We start from the raw sequence: 14,030 nt of genomic DNA, 5'->3' as shown, positions 1-14,030 counted from the left end.
GAGAATACATGGTTAGTGCCGTAATGGAGAAAGTTTATCCGATGAGGCTTAGAAAAAGACAATAGGACGACATTTAGCAAGCCCTATTATCTTGTTCGGGCCGAACGGGATACACTTTCTCCATCTCGGCACTAGCCATTTATTCGATTTATCCTGCTTCATTTTAAATAATGTCTTTAACATATTGTTATTTTGTTCGATTTAATGATATTCCATTGAATATAAAACCAATTGCAGACGACGACGACCGAAAATAAGTGTGTATTAGTGGAGTGTAACCTTTCTATTTATATATTTAAGAACCGACGTATCAAGGGCACCCGTATTACCGGTGACGTAAACATTCATTTGTAAATAAATAATATTAAATGCAACCTCCGTACACAACCTTCATATACTTATCAGAAACATTACTTTTTTCATCAAGTTAATACGAAACCTACCTTGTATGTTCACAAAGACTCCGTTTAATCCATCACAGAAGAAGGTCACTGTCCGCAATTTCGGTTTCTACTGTTTACTTCTATTAACGGTGATGACATAGTTTTCACGCAGACAAAACACATTTTCAGAAAATAACAGTGCACTGAACTAAACTTCCATACTGTCAACTATATACAAACAAAATATCAAAGTTTAAAACATGTTGTGATAAATTTTCTAACAATTAATGACATTGAAAATGAATGAGTGTTTTGTTAATTAGCTTTCACTTTTACAATGAGGACACAGAAATGTAGAATTTCTTCTAAAACACCGCACTGGAGTACAATATTTTAGATGAGTCCAGTGGCTACATTTGTCACATTTACCCCACTGAATAATTTCTAATGTGTATATTAAGTTTATTGCATCTGGTGAGGTGTTGCCACATACACAACATGGAATGCTGTCAGCTTCATCATCAGTCAGTTCGGAGTCACAATCATCAATGTGAGGAACATTAAGTCCAGAGGTGCTTGGTTGTGGTGACGCACTATGTTTGTTGGAATGTAAGTTTGTTTTTGTTCTTTTTTACTTGTTTTTGCCTTTGTTGTTTTCTTTGTTGTTGTGACAACATCTATTTTCTTCAGTTTACTTTCTTTTGATGATGACATCAAGAAACCAGTGACAGATGGCTGTAATTTTCTTTTCTGTGGCTTTTCAATAACTTTTGTAATTTTTTCTTGTTTCTAAAAAGCTTTTTGTTTTTTTTCAGGAATGACTACAGCCTGTGTATTGGTGTTAATAATTGACGGGTCTGTCTTTGAAGGGAGAATCTGGTTCCTCTGCACAGGGTAGACACCAGCTTTTTTGAATAAAGATATGAGGTTTTCTGGAGTAAGACCCTTGTTATATGCTTTACTTGACAATTCAGTAATAGTCAAACGGGTTACCTGAAGACCAGGATTGTTTCTCAAAAAAGTTTGACATTCACTGTAAAAGACACCTTTAAAGGTCCGAAGCAGCCAACGTTCAAGTGTTATGTGACATGAGAGGTGTGATGTGGTTGTACAAAAAATATCACATTGTGCTCTTTACCCCAATCTCTTGAAGTCAGATTAATATGTGATTTGTGTCCATCAAAAAGCACTAACAAAGGAAAGCCATTGGATGGAGCATGTTTAAGAAAATGTGTGTTCATGTACTGTAAAAATACAGTTGAATTGGACCACCCACTTTCTGTGACAGTACCATTTGCACCTGGTCAACAGCCTTTCAACAGCTCATCATTCCAGCGTATACCAGGAAAAATGTAATACGGTGGAATTCGACTCCCAACAGCGTTACCAGATGCCATGATGGTGACTGTTTTACCACGATTTGATGTTATAGCTTGTGGTTTAGTGTTCTTTAAACATATTACATTCTTAGGATTATGTTCCATGAGCAATCCTGTTTCACCAATGTTAAAAAGATTTTCTGGTTTGTCTGTTAAATCATATTTGACTAAAACAGCATTGAGTTCATTGAAATATTTATCAAGGACCTCATTTGAAGTGCATTTGGCACGAAGTTGCGACAACTTTTGAGGCTTTGCCAATGTCAACTGTATATGACGTCTCTTGAAACCTTCAAACCAAGAATTACCAAAAGGGAGATATGTTGGCACTTCCGACCAAGAGACACTGCACAGTCAGTTGCAATTTTGATAAACTCAGCCAGGCTATACCCGTAACCAATACTAGCCATGTATGAAACATGCTCAACAAGTTCAACCTCTTCACCTAATGTCAATACAGGGGATGGACGAGAGTTGATAACAAATTTATCTGTTTCAGGTACAGATTGCAGACCTAGAGTTTTGTCCCTTAGAGTACTTTCAGGTACACCATACATTAAAGCAGTTTTCCTAACTGAAGTGGCATTGTCTTTAACTTGTTTATATGCCATAAACAGCTGGTTTGAATCATACTGACGCTTTTTCTTCTTCACATGTGGGAACTGAAATTAAACAAGACAAAAGATGTTTTAACTTACCTTCAAATCTTTGGTAGAATAATCATTTCAATAATAAGGATTATCATGACAATTGAGAAGTTTCGCTCAGTAATGTACATTGGATGTGTGTACATCCGGGTAATGGAAACGCGCACCTGTCGCTACTATGTAAACATTTGAAGACGGACTTTTCAAAATGAGTTTTTATGAGAAAACTAAATGATCAACCAGATTGTATGTGTAAATAACGAAAAAATACATGGGCATTTGTGTTTTAATACCTACTTACCCGAAGAAAAGACATTATTTAGAGTATTTCTCGTTTTGACAGCTGCCGGCAAAAATAGTAAACAGTCTCCGATGGAAGTTGTAAATGAAAATGCGCGTGCTGTGACGTAGAAGCGTATTTACAAATATCACCGGTAATTCGGGTACGGAGAATATTTTAAAGGTTTTGAGTAAATACATTTAAAGGCGGAATCGATTACTTCATTAACATGTTTCCGCAAATTTAATACCCATTTATTACTTTTGCTATCATTTTTTTACAAAACATTTCGCAGGAACTTCGCATGTACATCTTTTTTAGGGCAAATATTAGAACATGTTAATCTGCGCGTAGGAAAACGTACTTACGATTAGATCGTGGTCACGCGAGGTACTGCCGGAGTTCAACTAGTTTATTTGTCCCTGCTGTATAAGGTCAATGTTTGCAACGGAGGCAGGATAAATATTTCTATATAAGCGTATTATAGAAAATTGAGTATCGGAGTCATGAAACTTCATATTCTCCACCATGAGGGAAATTTTTTTAATCACACAATTGTATTCAATATACAAGGCATGAATATGCGATAACTGATTGTGATAATAAACTTGTTAAACACAATTATTCATTAATTGTTGAAAAAATGTACATTTCTTAAATAATGTATTACTCGATTGACGATGGCTAGTTTAGTTATTTTCAAATATCGTGCGGTCGTGGTGTCAGGGTGCCACAGTTTTTTCTTAATAACGAAAACGTTGTATGAAGGTTTCGTTGTTAAAAGGTAAAACTGTTAATGGTAACACCATTTACATTAATGTAATTTTTGTTTGTGACCTAGTCAGAACGCTCATTTTCTGAACTTTACTTTACCGTTTAAACAAGTATTAATTCGTTAAAGTATTTTGGACAAAACTACATGTGTTGCTTTGCCTCAAAATAAAAATGCACACGAGGTGTAACAGTGAACTTGTATGCCTCTTTGCTCAGAACTCTAACTTGACTTGTGCAATGTTCTGAGAGAAGAAAATCTCCTCTCGTTATAACATTCAACTCGCAATAGCAACTCTATGTATAAAACAACACACAGATCATTATTTTATTTTTCAACAAACCTTCATTCAAACATACGATATATTTATGTTTATGCTGATTATCTGTTAAAAATTGTAGAATCTGGAGGTGTTTATTATTTTAGTTACTAGAAGAACGTCACACATGTGTTTAATTCAGATATCTTTGGTCTTCCTGTTTCTCCGGAAACAATCCATTGTCATGGCCGGTCATCTCATGCTACACTTAAGATGTAAAAGGAAGTTTTAAACACATTTAGATGTACAAGGAAGTTTTAAACACATACTTTTCGATGTTAGAGTTCACTTCACTACACGCATTTAGTCGATTAACAATTCGCCAAAGTAACAGTTGATTATATAAGCATGTATACAAAAGAAAGGAGGGATTTATTTGTATTTGGATTTATTCTACATGCATATGTATGCGCAGGTATTACTCGTATGAACTATTCAGAGAGTTATAATAATTATGATTCATATAAATGAAAAAAGAATGTTGGAAATACGCTACATTTATAAATGTTTATAAATGTTTTAGAGTTTTCTGTTCTCCAAAAACAATCGATTTTAGCTTGATATATGCATGTCCATTTTTAAATGACGTTGACCATATATCATGTAAAATGTGTAAAGGTATTTTTCTTCGCGTGTGCGAGGAAGAATAAATATTAATGCCACCCCACATAAAGACGGAATTCATGACCTCCCAGTAGTTAGTAAGACACTATATCCATAACGCCGCGGAGACCTATAAACGATTGACTATGCCATATTTAGGTTCATATTAAGAGCACGTTTGTATAAAGAACCGTTTCATTTGGTAATGTCTGCATTTTGGTGAGTAAATTTAACTACATGCAATCATATGATGCATTTGCACGTCAAACCGACCAAGTGGTATCTCAAATAGGTTCATAATCTCTCAATTAGGTACATGGTAAGTCCGTCTTAATAGTGGGTGTCTTGATTCCAGCGGATATTATTGAATAACCTTTCCGAGGAATATTACGTTTTTTTCTTCCGTCATGCTAATAGCAACAAAAATGTCTAACGTGTTAACAGACTTTTGTATATGCGCTGCAGTCAAGGGTTTTTGGTACAGCCGTCTTGTATAACAGTATAAAATGCAAGCAAAATGTTGTGTATTCAGTTGAGCTCATGTTTAAGATTGGGCTAATATATTGTAAATATTGGAAATGTTTACACTTACGGCTGGTCTAGTGTTTTTAACAATGTTCTTGTCGTCACTTACATTTGAAAAACGAACATTAAATAAATGTCATTATTTAAAACGAACACTAAATTCAAGTTCATATAGTCATTGACTTTGTTTGAAATACGCTATATTTTTATGGTTGTAGTGTTTTTGGTCTTCCAAAATCAATCTGTTGTCAGCTTGATACATGCATGTCCATTTTAAAATGTCGTTGCACAAGCTGCAGGTAAAATGTGTCTATGTATCTTTTTACGCGTGTGCGATGAAGAATAAATATTTTGCCATACACAACATGTATTATCGATCTTTTCTGAACACGATATACACCAAGTTACAATCAAACAATAGTAAACTTCAGAGACATCTATGTTTTTATGTTTCTATCCGAAAAACCCATTGTCATATCACCATGTAACAATGCAAACTAGACGCAGGTTTTAAACCCAGTTTTATTGATTTTGTGTTTATTCAGTTCATGGGTCTTAAATAATGCGTTAAACACAGGCAATTAATTATCAATTTCTTTAAGTTACAGTTGATATTTTAAGTATGTATAAAAAAGAAAGGATATGTTTACTTGCATTTGGAATTGTTAAACGTGCATGCATTTGGATATGTACTAATCGAATCGATTATTTATAGGGTTATAATTATTACGATTTATATTTTATTTTATTTAACTGTGTAAACTGCTGCGGTTGATAGACAAATATGATTATAAACAGATAAAATAATCAATAGAAAGTTGGAATGGCGCCGATATTTTGACGCAAGTCCCTTAAAATTATTAACTGTAACCCTTAAAAAAAATATCATGTAAAAATAATACAAAAAATAGATGGATACCATCTAAAAATGATTGCTATCCACTCGAGATCAAAGGCAATACATGCTTTTAGTCCTGTAAGCGATTCTGTACCTAACCCAACACATATCGTTTGCATTATTCGAAGATATAAAAATAGAGCTTTAGCTGTGGTATAAGGTTGGAAGCTATTTTTGTTACATGGATATAAACCATTAGCTTGTTTTACAAATGTTTATGAGAATATATGAAAATATCGGGAAGAAAGAAACAATGATTCACACTGGTATCGCTGCTTTAGAACGGTAAATTCCAGCAGTGGTTGTTAAGGGCTAGCCGAACCTCACCCCACAAACACCTCAGAAACATTCACAAATCAAACTGGCGTCGAAATCGATCTTAATGCAATGTACGTATTTGTACATACAATGAAAGCATGAATGTCACCATATGAATATCGCGAATAGGATGCTGCACACATAAGTCAAGTGTTCAAGTGTTGTAAGATAAGGAAAAGAACTGTGTTTATGTTTTAAAATCATTTCTATACAAAAAAATTTGGTCCTTATTAAAAGATAAAACTACCATGTTTGAACACAGATGTTTTAAACAAATTACGCAAAACTTGCTTTAAATATTGGGGACATGCCAATAACTTTGAAAAAAATCAGTATTGAATATTATACTAGTGTTGATAAGTCTATGATTATTTATAAAAAGGTTAAGTTTTGCTACCAAATGATGACTAAACAGATTGATGTGAAAAATACCGACAAATCAGTTCTACTATGTAGCCTTAGCTTGTTAGTAAGGAAATATATATCATGCTTATTAATTTAATTTAATGTCATTATTCAGTTGTCAAGACATAACATATGTTATCAAATTTCTAACTGTATAAAAAGTTGCTTTACTATTTACCGAGCAATTCATTTCTCAGAGCATACAAATTATTTTTCTGTTGAGTGGCAAATATACAGGAGTTTATACTTGAGTTCTGTTATAAAATGAGTGGATAAAAACCAGTTCTTTCGTGATAGTTTTTTGGTGTTTTCCCGTAAGCTATATTGTATGTGCACTGAACAGACGCTGTCCATCATCGTTCACTTTTTAAATTCAAACTGTTATTATTTTTAGCGTTTGAAATGTAAATTTCTGTGTTCAATTTCACTTTTTTTAGAATTTGTATCTCGTTATGACCATAAAAATATTCTGACAATAACTAACTGACAACATAGTGTCACAAACAACAGTTAGGCTACATCTATGTCATGTCTTACAAGTAGTTATTAGTAGTCATTTTATGGAGTAATTTAATAAAAAAAAACTGTTAATACTAAATGTAGTTTTAAAGTTATATTATGCGCATTTTTAACTGTTGAAGTGAGCTTAACAAAATTAACAGGTCAAACAGTAAGTTAAAATGTGGTTAGTGACCAATTATCTACAACTCATCTTGCTACCAGTTGAAAAATATTATATTCGATATTTTACATGACTGTACAGTTCTCTAAGACGAAATGATCCGTCCAACAATATTGTCTCTTCGTGTCGTATGAACGAATCTTCACTAAAACTAAATTTAGATTCACATCGTACATCGAATCATTTCTGTCGCCAGTTGTCAAAACGAAAGTATGGTTGATATTCAAATGCATGATTTTTATCTTTCCGGGATATTGTTTTAGTATGTTGATGCTGCATTAACAAATATAAGAGTATATGAAGAGAACACACAAAAAATAAACAGCGGTTGCGATAGACACCTATAAACATAGCATGTACTGTTATATGCGCGTAATATCACTTTAAATATATATGTAACCAAGGTAAAATAGTATATTGATTTAAGCTATAATAATCACAAGCGTTTATTGTCGATATATTTTAAATATGGTTCCAATTGATGTTTATCATATACGATTCTTGGTGGGTAAATTAACGCTACTTCAATACTTACGACATTTACCTGCTACGTACAATATGGCGATGTAAGGAACAACATGATTGAACTACACATTACCAGATCTGGAGTAATATTTACAAAATTAAAGACAAAATATGAAAAAAATATTACATGTTCTTCACCAATTAACCGTTTATATAAAGAGTTCAACATATGCAGTATGATAGTATCGATTTAAGTTTAACTTCATCATTTTCATCATCATGTTAGATATACGACTCTTACAATTATTGTCATGTACTTTTCCTTTTACAGGTTTTATGGCTGATCCAATGCATCTCTGTACACTTTCAAGCGTTCGTGAAATTTTAATCACGAAAGCCCAAGCCCACCAAGTGAATAACATTTAAATGACATGTGTTGCAGCTATATATCATGAGATGGTTTTTTATTATTTTGTTAAAGTACGTTATTTTTTAAGCATTGTTTTATTTCGTTAAAGGGAGATTATACGATTTTGTCAAATATTTATGAATTTATATAAAATGTTTTAAAAAACTAATTATACATATATTTCAATATAAATTAAAATATAAGTTAAGAATAACATGTGTCGAAAAATGCGAAATAAGCCAGATATTTCTGAAATCGAAAATGTCTGTACAGTCGAATTCGCCAGCATGTATATCATGCATGTACGATGTGAATCTAAATTAAGTTTTACGGATCATTGTAATTTCCTGCAACGATATCTATTTATACGACACACGAAAATTAACTCCGATCCTAATAAAAAGAGGAATGCTTCGGTTATTGTAGGAAAATATGTACGAAACATCTCCGTCTCAATCGGCTCGGGGCGCTAATTTGTCTTTGCTGCATTTTATAAAATTCGTCTTTATTGTATAATTTTCTTGCCTATTTTGTGTTTTTGTAACATATTTTAATCAATATATTTCAATATAACACATGTAAAAATCGTATGATCTCCTTTTAAATATCAAATGGTCTACGTGTAGTATTGATGCCACCTTATTTCTGATGCTAAAAGAAACTCGCATTTTTATAAGAATGATGTTAAATGTATTAATAGATAATACTACTGGCAACGAATTATGACTGCAATCCAATAAATAAAAATCTGCATGTGTGAAATATTGTTTAATCAACAAACACTGATGTGTTCATTTGAATGCATCTCAACAGAAGTTATCTTATGTTTTATCCAATCACACCATACAAACTTGACAATTATTCATACGGCAAAGATCGATTAATTATGACAGCATACATGTACGTTTAATGCAGTTCACGTGAACATATAATCAAGAAAACGTTTAGACACCTAGTAATCTGTCAAAGTCACCGGTTACTCTTCTTGTATGACTCTCTTTACGAAGGTATTTTCTCCTTGTTCTCATTAATTCGTTATTTATCATCTCTAACTTTTTTAACAAACTAGCATTCGCCCACACATGTTTCTTTTCGTTTAAGCTTCTTTTATTGATACTATTTACATGTTTTAAATTAACTCTCCCAATAGGTGTATTGTATCACATTTCAGTCATATTTCGTTGAAAATCACAACACGGATGGATTAAGATACAACCATTAAAACTTTCTAAACTTAAAAATAAATTTGCTTTTATTGATAGCTGATCGAAAACTCTAATGTTTCTGTTAAAATAATTGCAAAATGGGTTATTAAAATACATTAAAAAGCCTGATGTTTTTAAGGTGAAATCAAATTGTCACTGCAAGGAGCTACACTGTCGACAAACGGATCAATATGGGACGATTGGGTTATCGAAAGAGCAATCGATGGAAGAACTGGTGGTGCTGGAGTATGTGGATGTTGTACCGCCATTGAAAGGCCGACCTGGCTCCAATTAAATATAACACAAGCCTATTTTGTGACGCGAGTTGTACTTAAGGGTCGTACCGACGGAGGTAGTAGATTTCTAAAGATATATTTTTTCGTTTTTCCCTTTATTGTATTGTTCGCGTTATAATACATATACCTATACTCATAATGAAAGGTGTTAAATAGATATGAGATGTAGTTTGTAACAAAGTTATGTCATCAAATTTAAGTGTGTGCGGAATGACAACTTTATTTTACTATTGTTTGTACACTATGATTTAAAAAATGCTGCTTAAATTACAGCTTTCTATCAGCTAAGGAATATTTCAATGCTTGGTGGTTATGACGAACATCACATGGTCGAATTACAGGCCGCTAATGTTTCTGATACTATACGAACCTATGCGATAAGTCCGCCACAGGCTATGCAAGTAATACGCGTCATGAGTCAACTTGTGGAGATTGATTATATGGTCATATGTGAAATAGAAGTTTACCGGCAAGAAGGTAAATGATCAAGAACGTTATTATAATTTTTTGTCATTGATTTGTCATGCAATTATGTAAGTATAATGTTTGGTGTTTTCCACTTAGGAATTTTAGTAAAAAGAACAGTTGTGTGAAATTAATGTATGATATTATTGAGATTAACGAAACCATCAGTAATGCAAATAATATGAACGCAGCGGTTTCCTGTCAAATACACGTATTAAGTAATATTAAATCGATATTGTTTAAGATTGCATAAATGGAACATTTGGCCCTAATTGCGAAAAAAGATGTCATTGTCTGGAAGGACCGTGTGAGGCTATAAATGGTACCTGTGGGTCAAGGTGTCAGGCTGGCTGGAGAGGTTCTGCGTGTAATGAAAGTAAAGTATTTATTTATTTTCTATTTCTTTTCAACAAGTACATAAACGGTAAATAATTTATTGAGTCTGGATATAAGACTGTTAAATCATAATATGTGTAAAGACCTGCTTGAGATTTGTTAATCTCTTTGTTAACTTCTCTTTATAAAGAAAATGCTAAGCTCGCGCTGCAAATGACAAAACCATTAATGTCTTTATTACATTCATATAGCAAAAAACGGCTTTTGACAAAATACTGAAATTTCTACAAATATGTTGGTTGCTTGATATATGAACAATTAATGCATGGAGTGAACTTTATTTGCGACCAAAACTATGACTAAACAAGTCTTTAACTATCATCGATAACTTTTGTTTTAGTAGATTCGATGACATGGCCAAATATACACGTATTCAATTAACAACATGGTTGATCGTCGTAGATCAACTGCAGACTATTTTGGAACCTCGCTGTTTGAACATGATTTGAGTACCTATATTATGATGAAAGTTGAATAGCTGTTTGAAAAAGAAGCTCGTATGATTATTACGTTGACGCTTTAATACACTTAACGTCAACACTTTAATATCTTTAATGACAACGAATGGATAAATCATTGGATGTCAACGTTTTAATGCTTGAAAAAACATTTAATGTTCAATACGTTGTTTAAGAAAATAACGTAACGTCTAGGTTACGTAAACTTTATAGAAACAGCCTGCGACAACGGATTGTACGGTCGAGACTGTCTGACAAAATGTGGGAATTGTCTAAACAACACTGCCTGTAATAGCTGAAGCTTCTTAACTCGTTTGAAGAAATTTATGTCGTCCAATCATTATGAAACTTTCTCATAACATGATTTCGAATGATATTTAGGTCAAGGTAAAAAATAGGTCCGGTCAGTAAAAAATTGCAGTCAGGGGCGCAGAAGTTTTTCTTGAAGAGCTTTATTCAAACCTTATTAACAATCTAGAAGCCGCATGTTTTACACGATCTTTGTTAAACGTTCTCACAATATTTGTTCTTACTTAATATTGGCTGAATTCGAAAATTGCTTTGGGATTTTTATACAAACAGCTACCATGCAATGTGTTATTTTAGCTTGTTATTTAGTCATAAGTGTAACTTTTCAACACGCATGGATGTTGCTTCTCTCTGAATATAATTATAACTTTCAACCTGATATTATATGATAGTATAATATAGTTTAGATGATGATGATGATGATGATGATGATAATGGTGATGATGATGGTGATCATGATGATGATGATGATGATGATGATGGATGATCATGATGATCATGATGATCATGATGATCACGATGATCATGATGATGATGATGATGATGAGCATGATGATGATGACGAAGATGGCAATTTTTTTTTAAGAAAGTCGCATACAGTTTAATCCAATTAAAGAAAAAATACTGTAACCCTTGAACTCTTCTTGACCTCGAAGCCTAAATTTATATTTATTTTGTCAAAAGCCGAATCCAATTTCCCCACTTTACCTAAAAATAGTCATGAGTGAACTGTTTACATTTGCAGCTTCTTGTTCAAGAGAGATAACCTGTTATACCTAATGGCTAACTGATTTGTTCAAACACAGTTGTCCCCCCCCTAAAATTAATATAATGCTTCACAATGAACGCATGCATGGTTCTGTGTAAGAAATGTTTTACTTATATTATTTCAATCAGTACTTTTATTCTTTATCCAATAAATTCATCCAATCGGCGTTCTTTATATGTACCACGTGACCGTCCACTATATTCCGGTATTGGATCCAAAAAGTCTGTATTGTTTCCATATTGGACAGTTGAGTACAAGTGCACTAAGCAATTGTTTTATAACAATAAAAGCCGATACCGAGAAAAAGTATCCGAATGTACAATTATCACACGGGCGCTTGTCTTGAAAATAGCAATAATGCAATTAAATCATTTTAAAATCAAAATTAAAATTAAAATCAAACAAAGAGATGAAGAAAGTGATATAGAATAAAAAGCTTATGAGACGTTTAAACTGTACAATACGTTAAATATTTGGACTCGCACACAACGACTCGTCCAATATGACTTCATGTGATCTTCTAAAAATATCTCCGTATTGTACAGTGAAACGTCTAATAACCTATACTTATTGAAAAACTTGAAAACTGGTCAGAACAATTAAATTGTGTTACCAAAGTATAGAGCGATATTTGGTCATGTGGAGTCAAAAACTAAGTCAGTATGCCAATTTAAAATACCTGAATACTACTTTTTTTCCCCAATCAGCATTAAACTTTTAACATACATTATTTTCTTCTATTGATATACATGTCTAGTTTGAAAATGGTTTCAGTCGATTTATAAACAAACATTTTACCCGATTGTAAGGCAATTTTGCGTGTGTGCTTGTCTCATCCCATGACATTCGTTTTATTTACAGGACATATAACAAATTACTTAAGCAACGTAATCATCATAGCCAAATGTTATGTATCTTAAATAAATTATTAATTGTTATTGAAATTTAGTAAATGAGTATACCATAAATTCTATATTTAAATCATAATAATGTTATTTCGTTCAATAACAAAACCAACCATGCACATACATGTAAATGTAGCCTGTTAATAGTCTCAGTGATGTCTATCCCACTTTTAATATTCATTTTGTAATCAATGATAAGAAGAGAAAATACGTTTTTCATTGGTGCTGCAATATGTAATTCTCACAATTTGTTTTGCAAATGCGTTAGTTGATACAACATCGAAAGATTACACCAATTATATTTAAATACATCGTTAATATGTTATATCAGCGAAAATGTGTTCACATAGCCTGCGACAACGGATGGTACGGCCAGGGCTGTCTTACCCAATGTGGTCAATGTCTGAACAACGCTGACTGTAATAAGACTTCCGGTATGTGTCCAGATGGATGTGCTGCAGGATACAAAGGTTCTCTCTGCATTCATGGTATGCTTCATTTCAAATTCTTATTGATAGTATTCGCACTTAAAATATTGAATAATAATTGACACTTTATAGAATTATTTTATTTCGTACAATAACAAATCCAACCTTGCGCATGCATGTAAATGTAACCTGTTAATAGCCTCAGTGATATTTAACTGTTAATTTTCATTTTTTTAATCAATGATAAGAAGAAAGAAAAAAACGTTTTTCATTGGTGCTGCAATATGTAATCCTCACAATTTGTTTTGCAAACGCGTTAGTTGATACAACATCGAAAGGTTACACCAACGATATTTAAATACGTCGTTTATATGTAAAAACAGCGATGATTTCAATGTAAATGTCTTCACATAGCCTGCGACCACGGATGGTACGGCCAGGGATGTCTTACCAGATGTGGTCAATGTCTGAACAACGCTGACTGTAATAAGACTTCCGGTATGTGTCCAGAAGGATGTGCTGCAGGATATAAAGGTTACCTCTGCAAGGACGGTACTTTCATTGTTTTATTTTGATTGATAGCGCTTTAGATATTAAATAAAAATTGATCACTTGTGATTAGATCTTTGCTTTTACAACGGTATTTTAGAGAATATTTAAACAATGTCAGAAGCATGCTGGTGTTAAAATCACATTTACGCTAAAGATACGTTG

At 32.8% G+C, this 14,030-nt stretch overlaps 1 protein-coding gene across 4 annotated transcripts in view; it reads left to right on the top strand.

The window, feature by feature from the left end:
• The first annotated feature begins 4,078 nt into the window (after positions 1-4,078).
• Positions 4,079-14,030, top strand: part of LOC127859009 (multiple epidermal growth factor-like domains protein 10) — a 17,153-nt gene continuing 7,201 nt past the window's right edge. For 3 of the 4 annotated variants that reach the window (XM_052396395.1, XM_052396393.1, XM_052396392.1), the window contains exons 1-6: positions 4,079-4,195; positions 9,430-9,642; positions 9,860-10,063; positions 10,296-10,427; positions 13,239-13,376; positions 13,731-13,868. In XM_052396395.1, the coding sequence (XP_052252355.1) occupies positions 4,129-4,195; positions 9,430-9,642; positions 9,860-10,063; positions 10,296-10,427; positions 13,239-13,376; positions 13,731-13,868 (892 nt within the window). In that variant the 5' untranslated portion in view covers positions 4,079-4,128. The remainder of the gene's footprint in view (positions 4,196-9,429; positions 9,643-9,859; positions 10,064-10,295; positions 10,428-13,238; positions 13,377-13,730; positions 13,869-14,030) is intronic. The other variant, XM_052396394.1, reaches the window with a different exon arrangement.

Source organism: Dreissena polymorpha, chromosome 14, assembly GCF_020536995.1.
Source record: "Dreissena polymorpha isolate Duluth1 chromosome 14, UMN_Dpol_1.0, whole genome shotgun sequence".
In the NCBI taxonomy this organism is placed as follows: domain Eukaryota; kingdom Metazoa; phylum Mollusca; class Bivalvia; order Myida; family Dreissenidae; genus Dreissena; species Dreissena polymorpha.
This window is presented reverse-complemented; position numbering and strand designations above follow the sequence as displayed.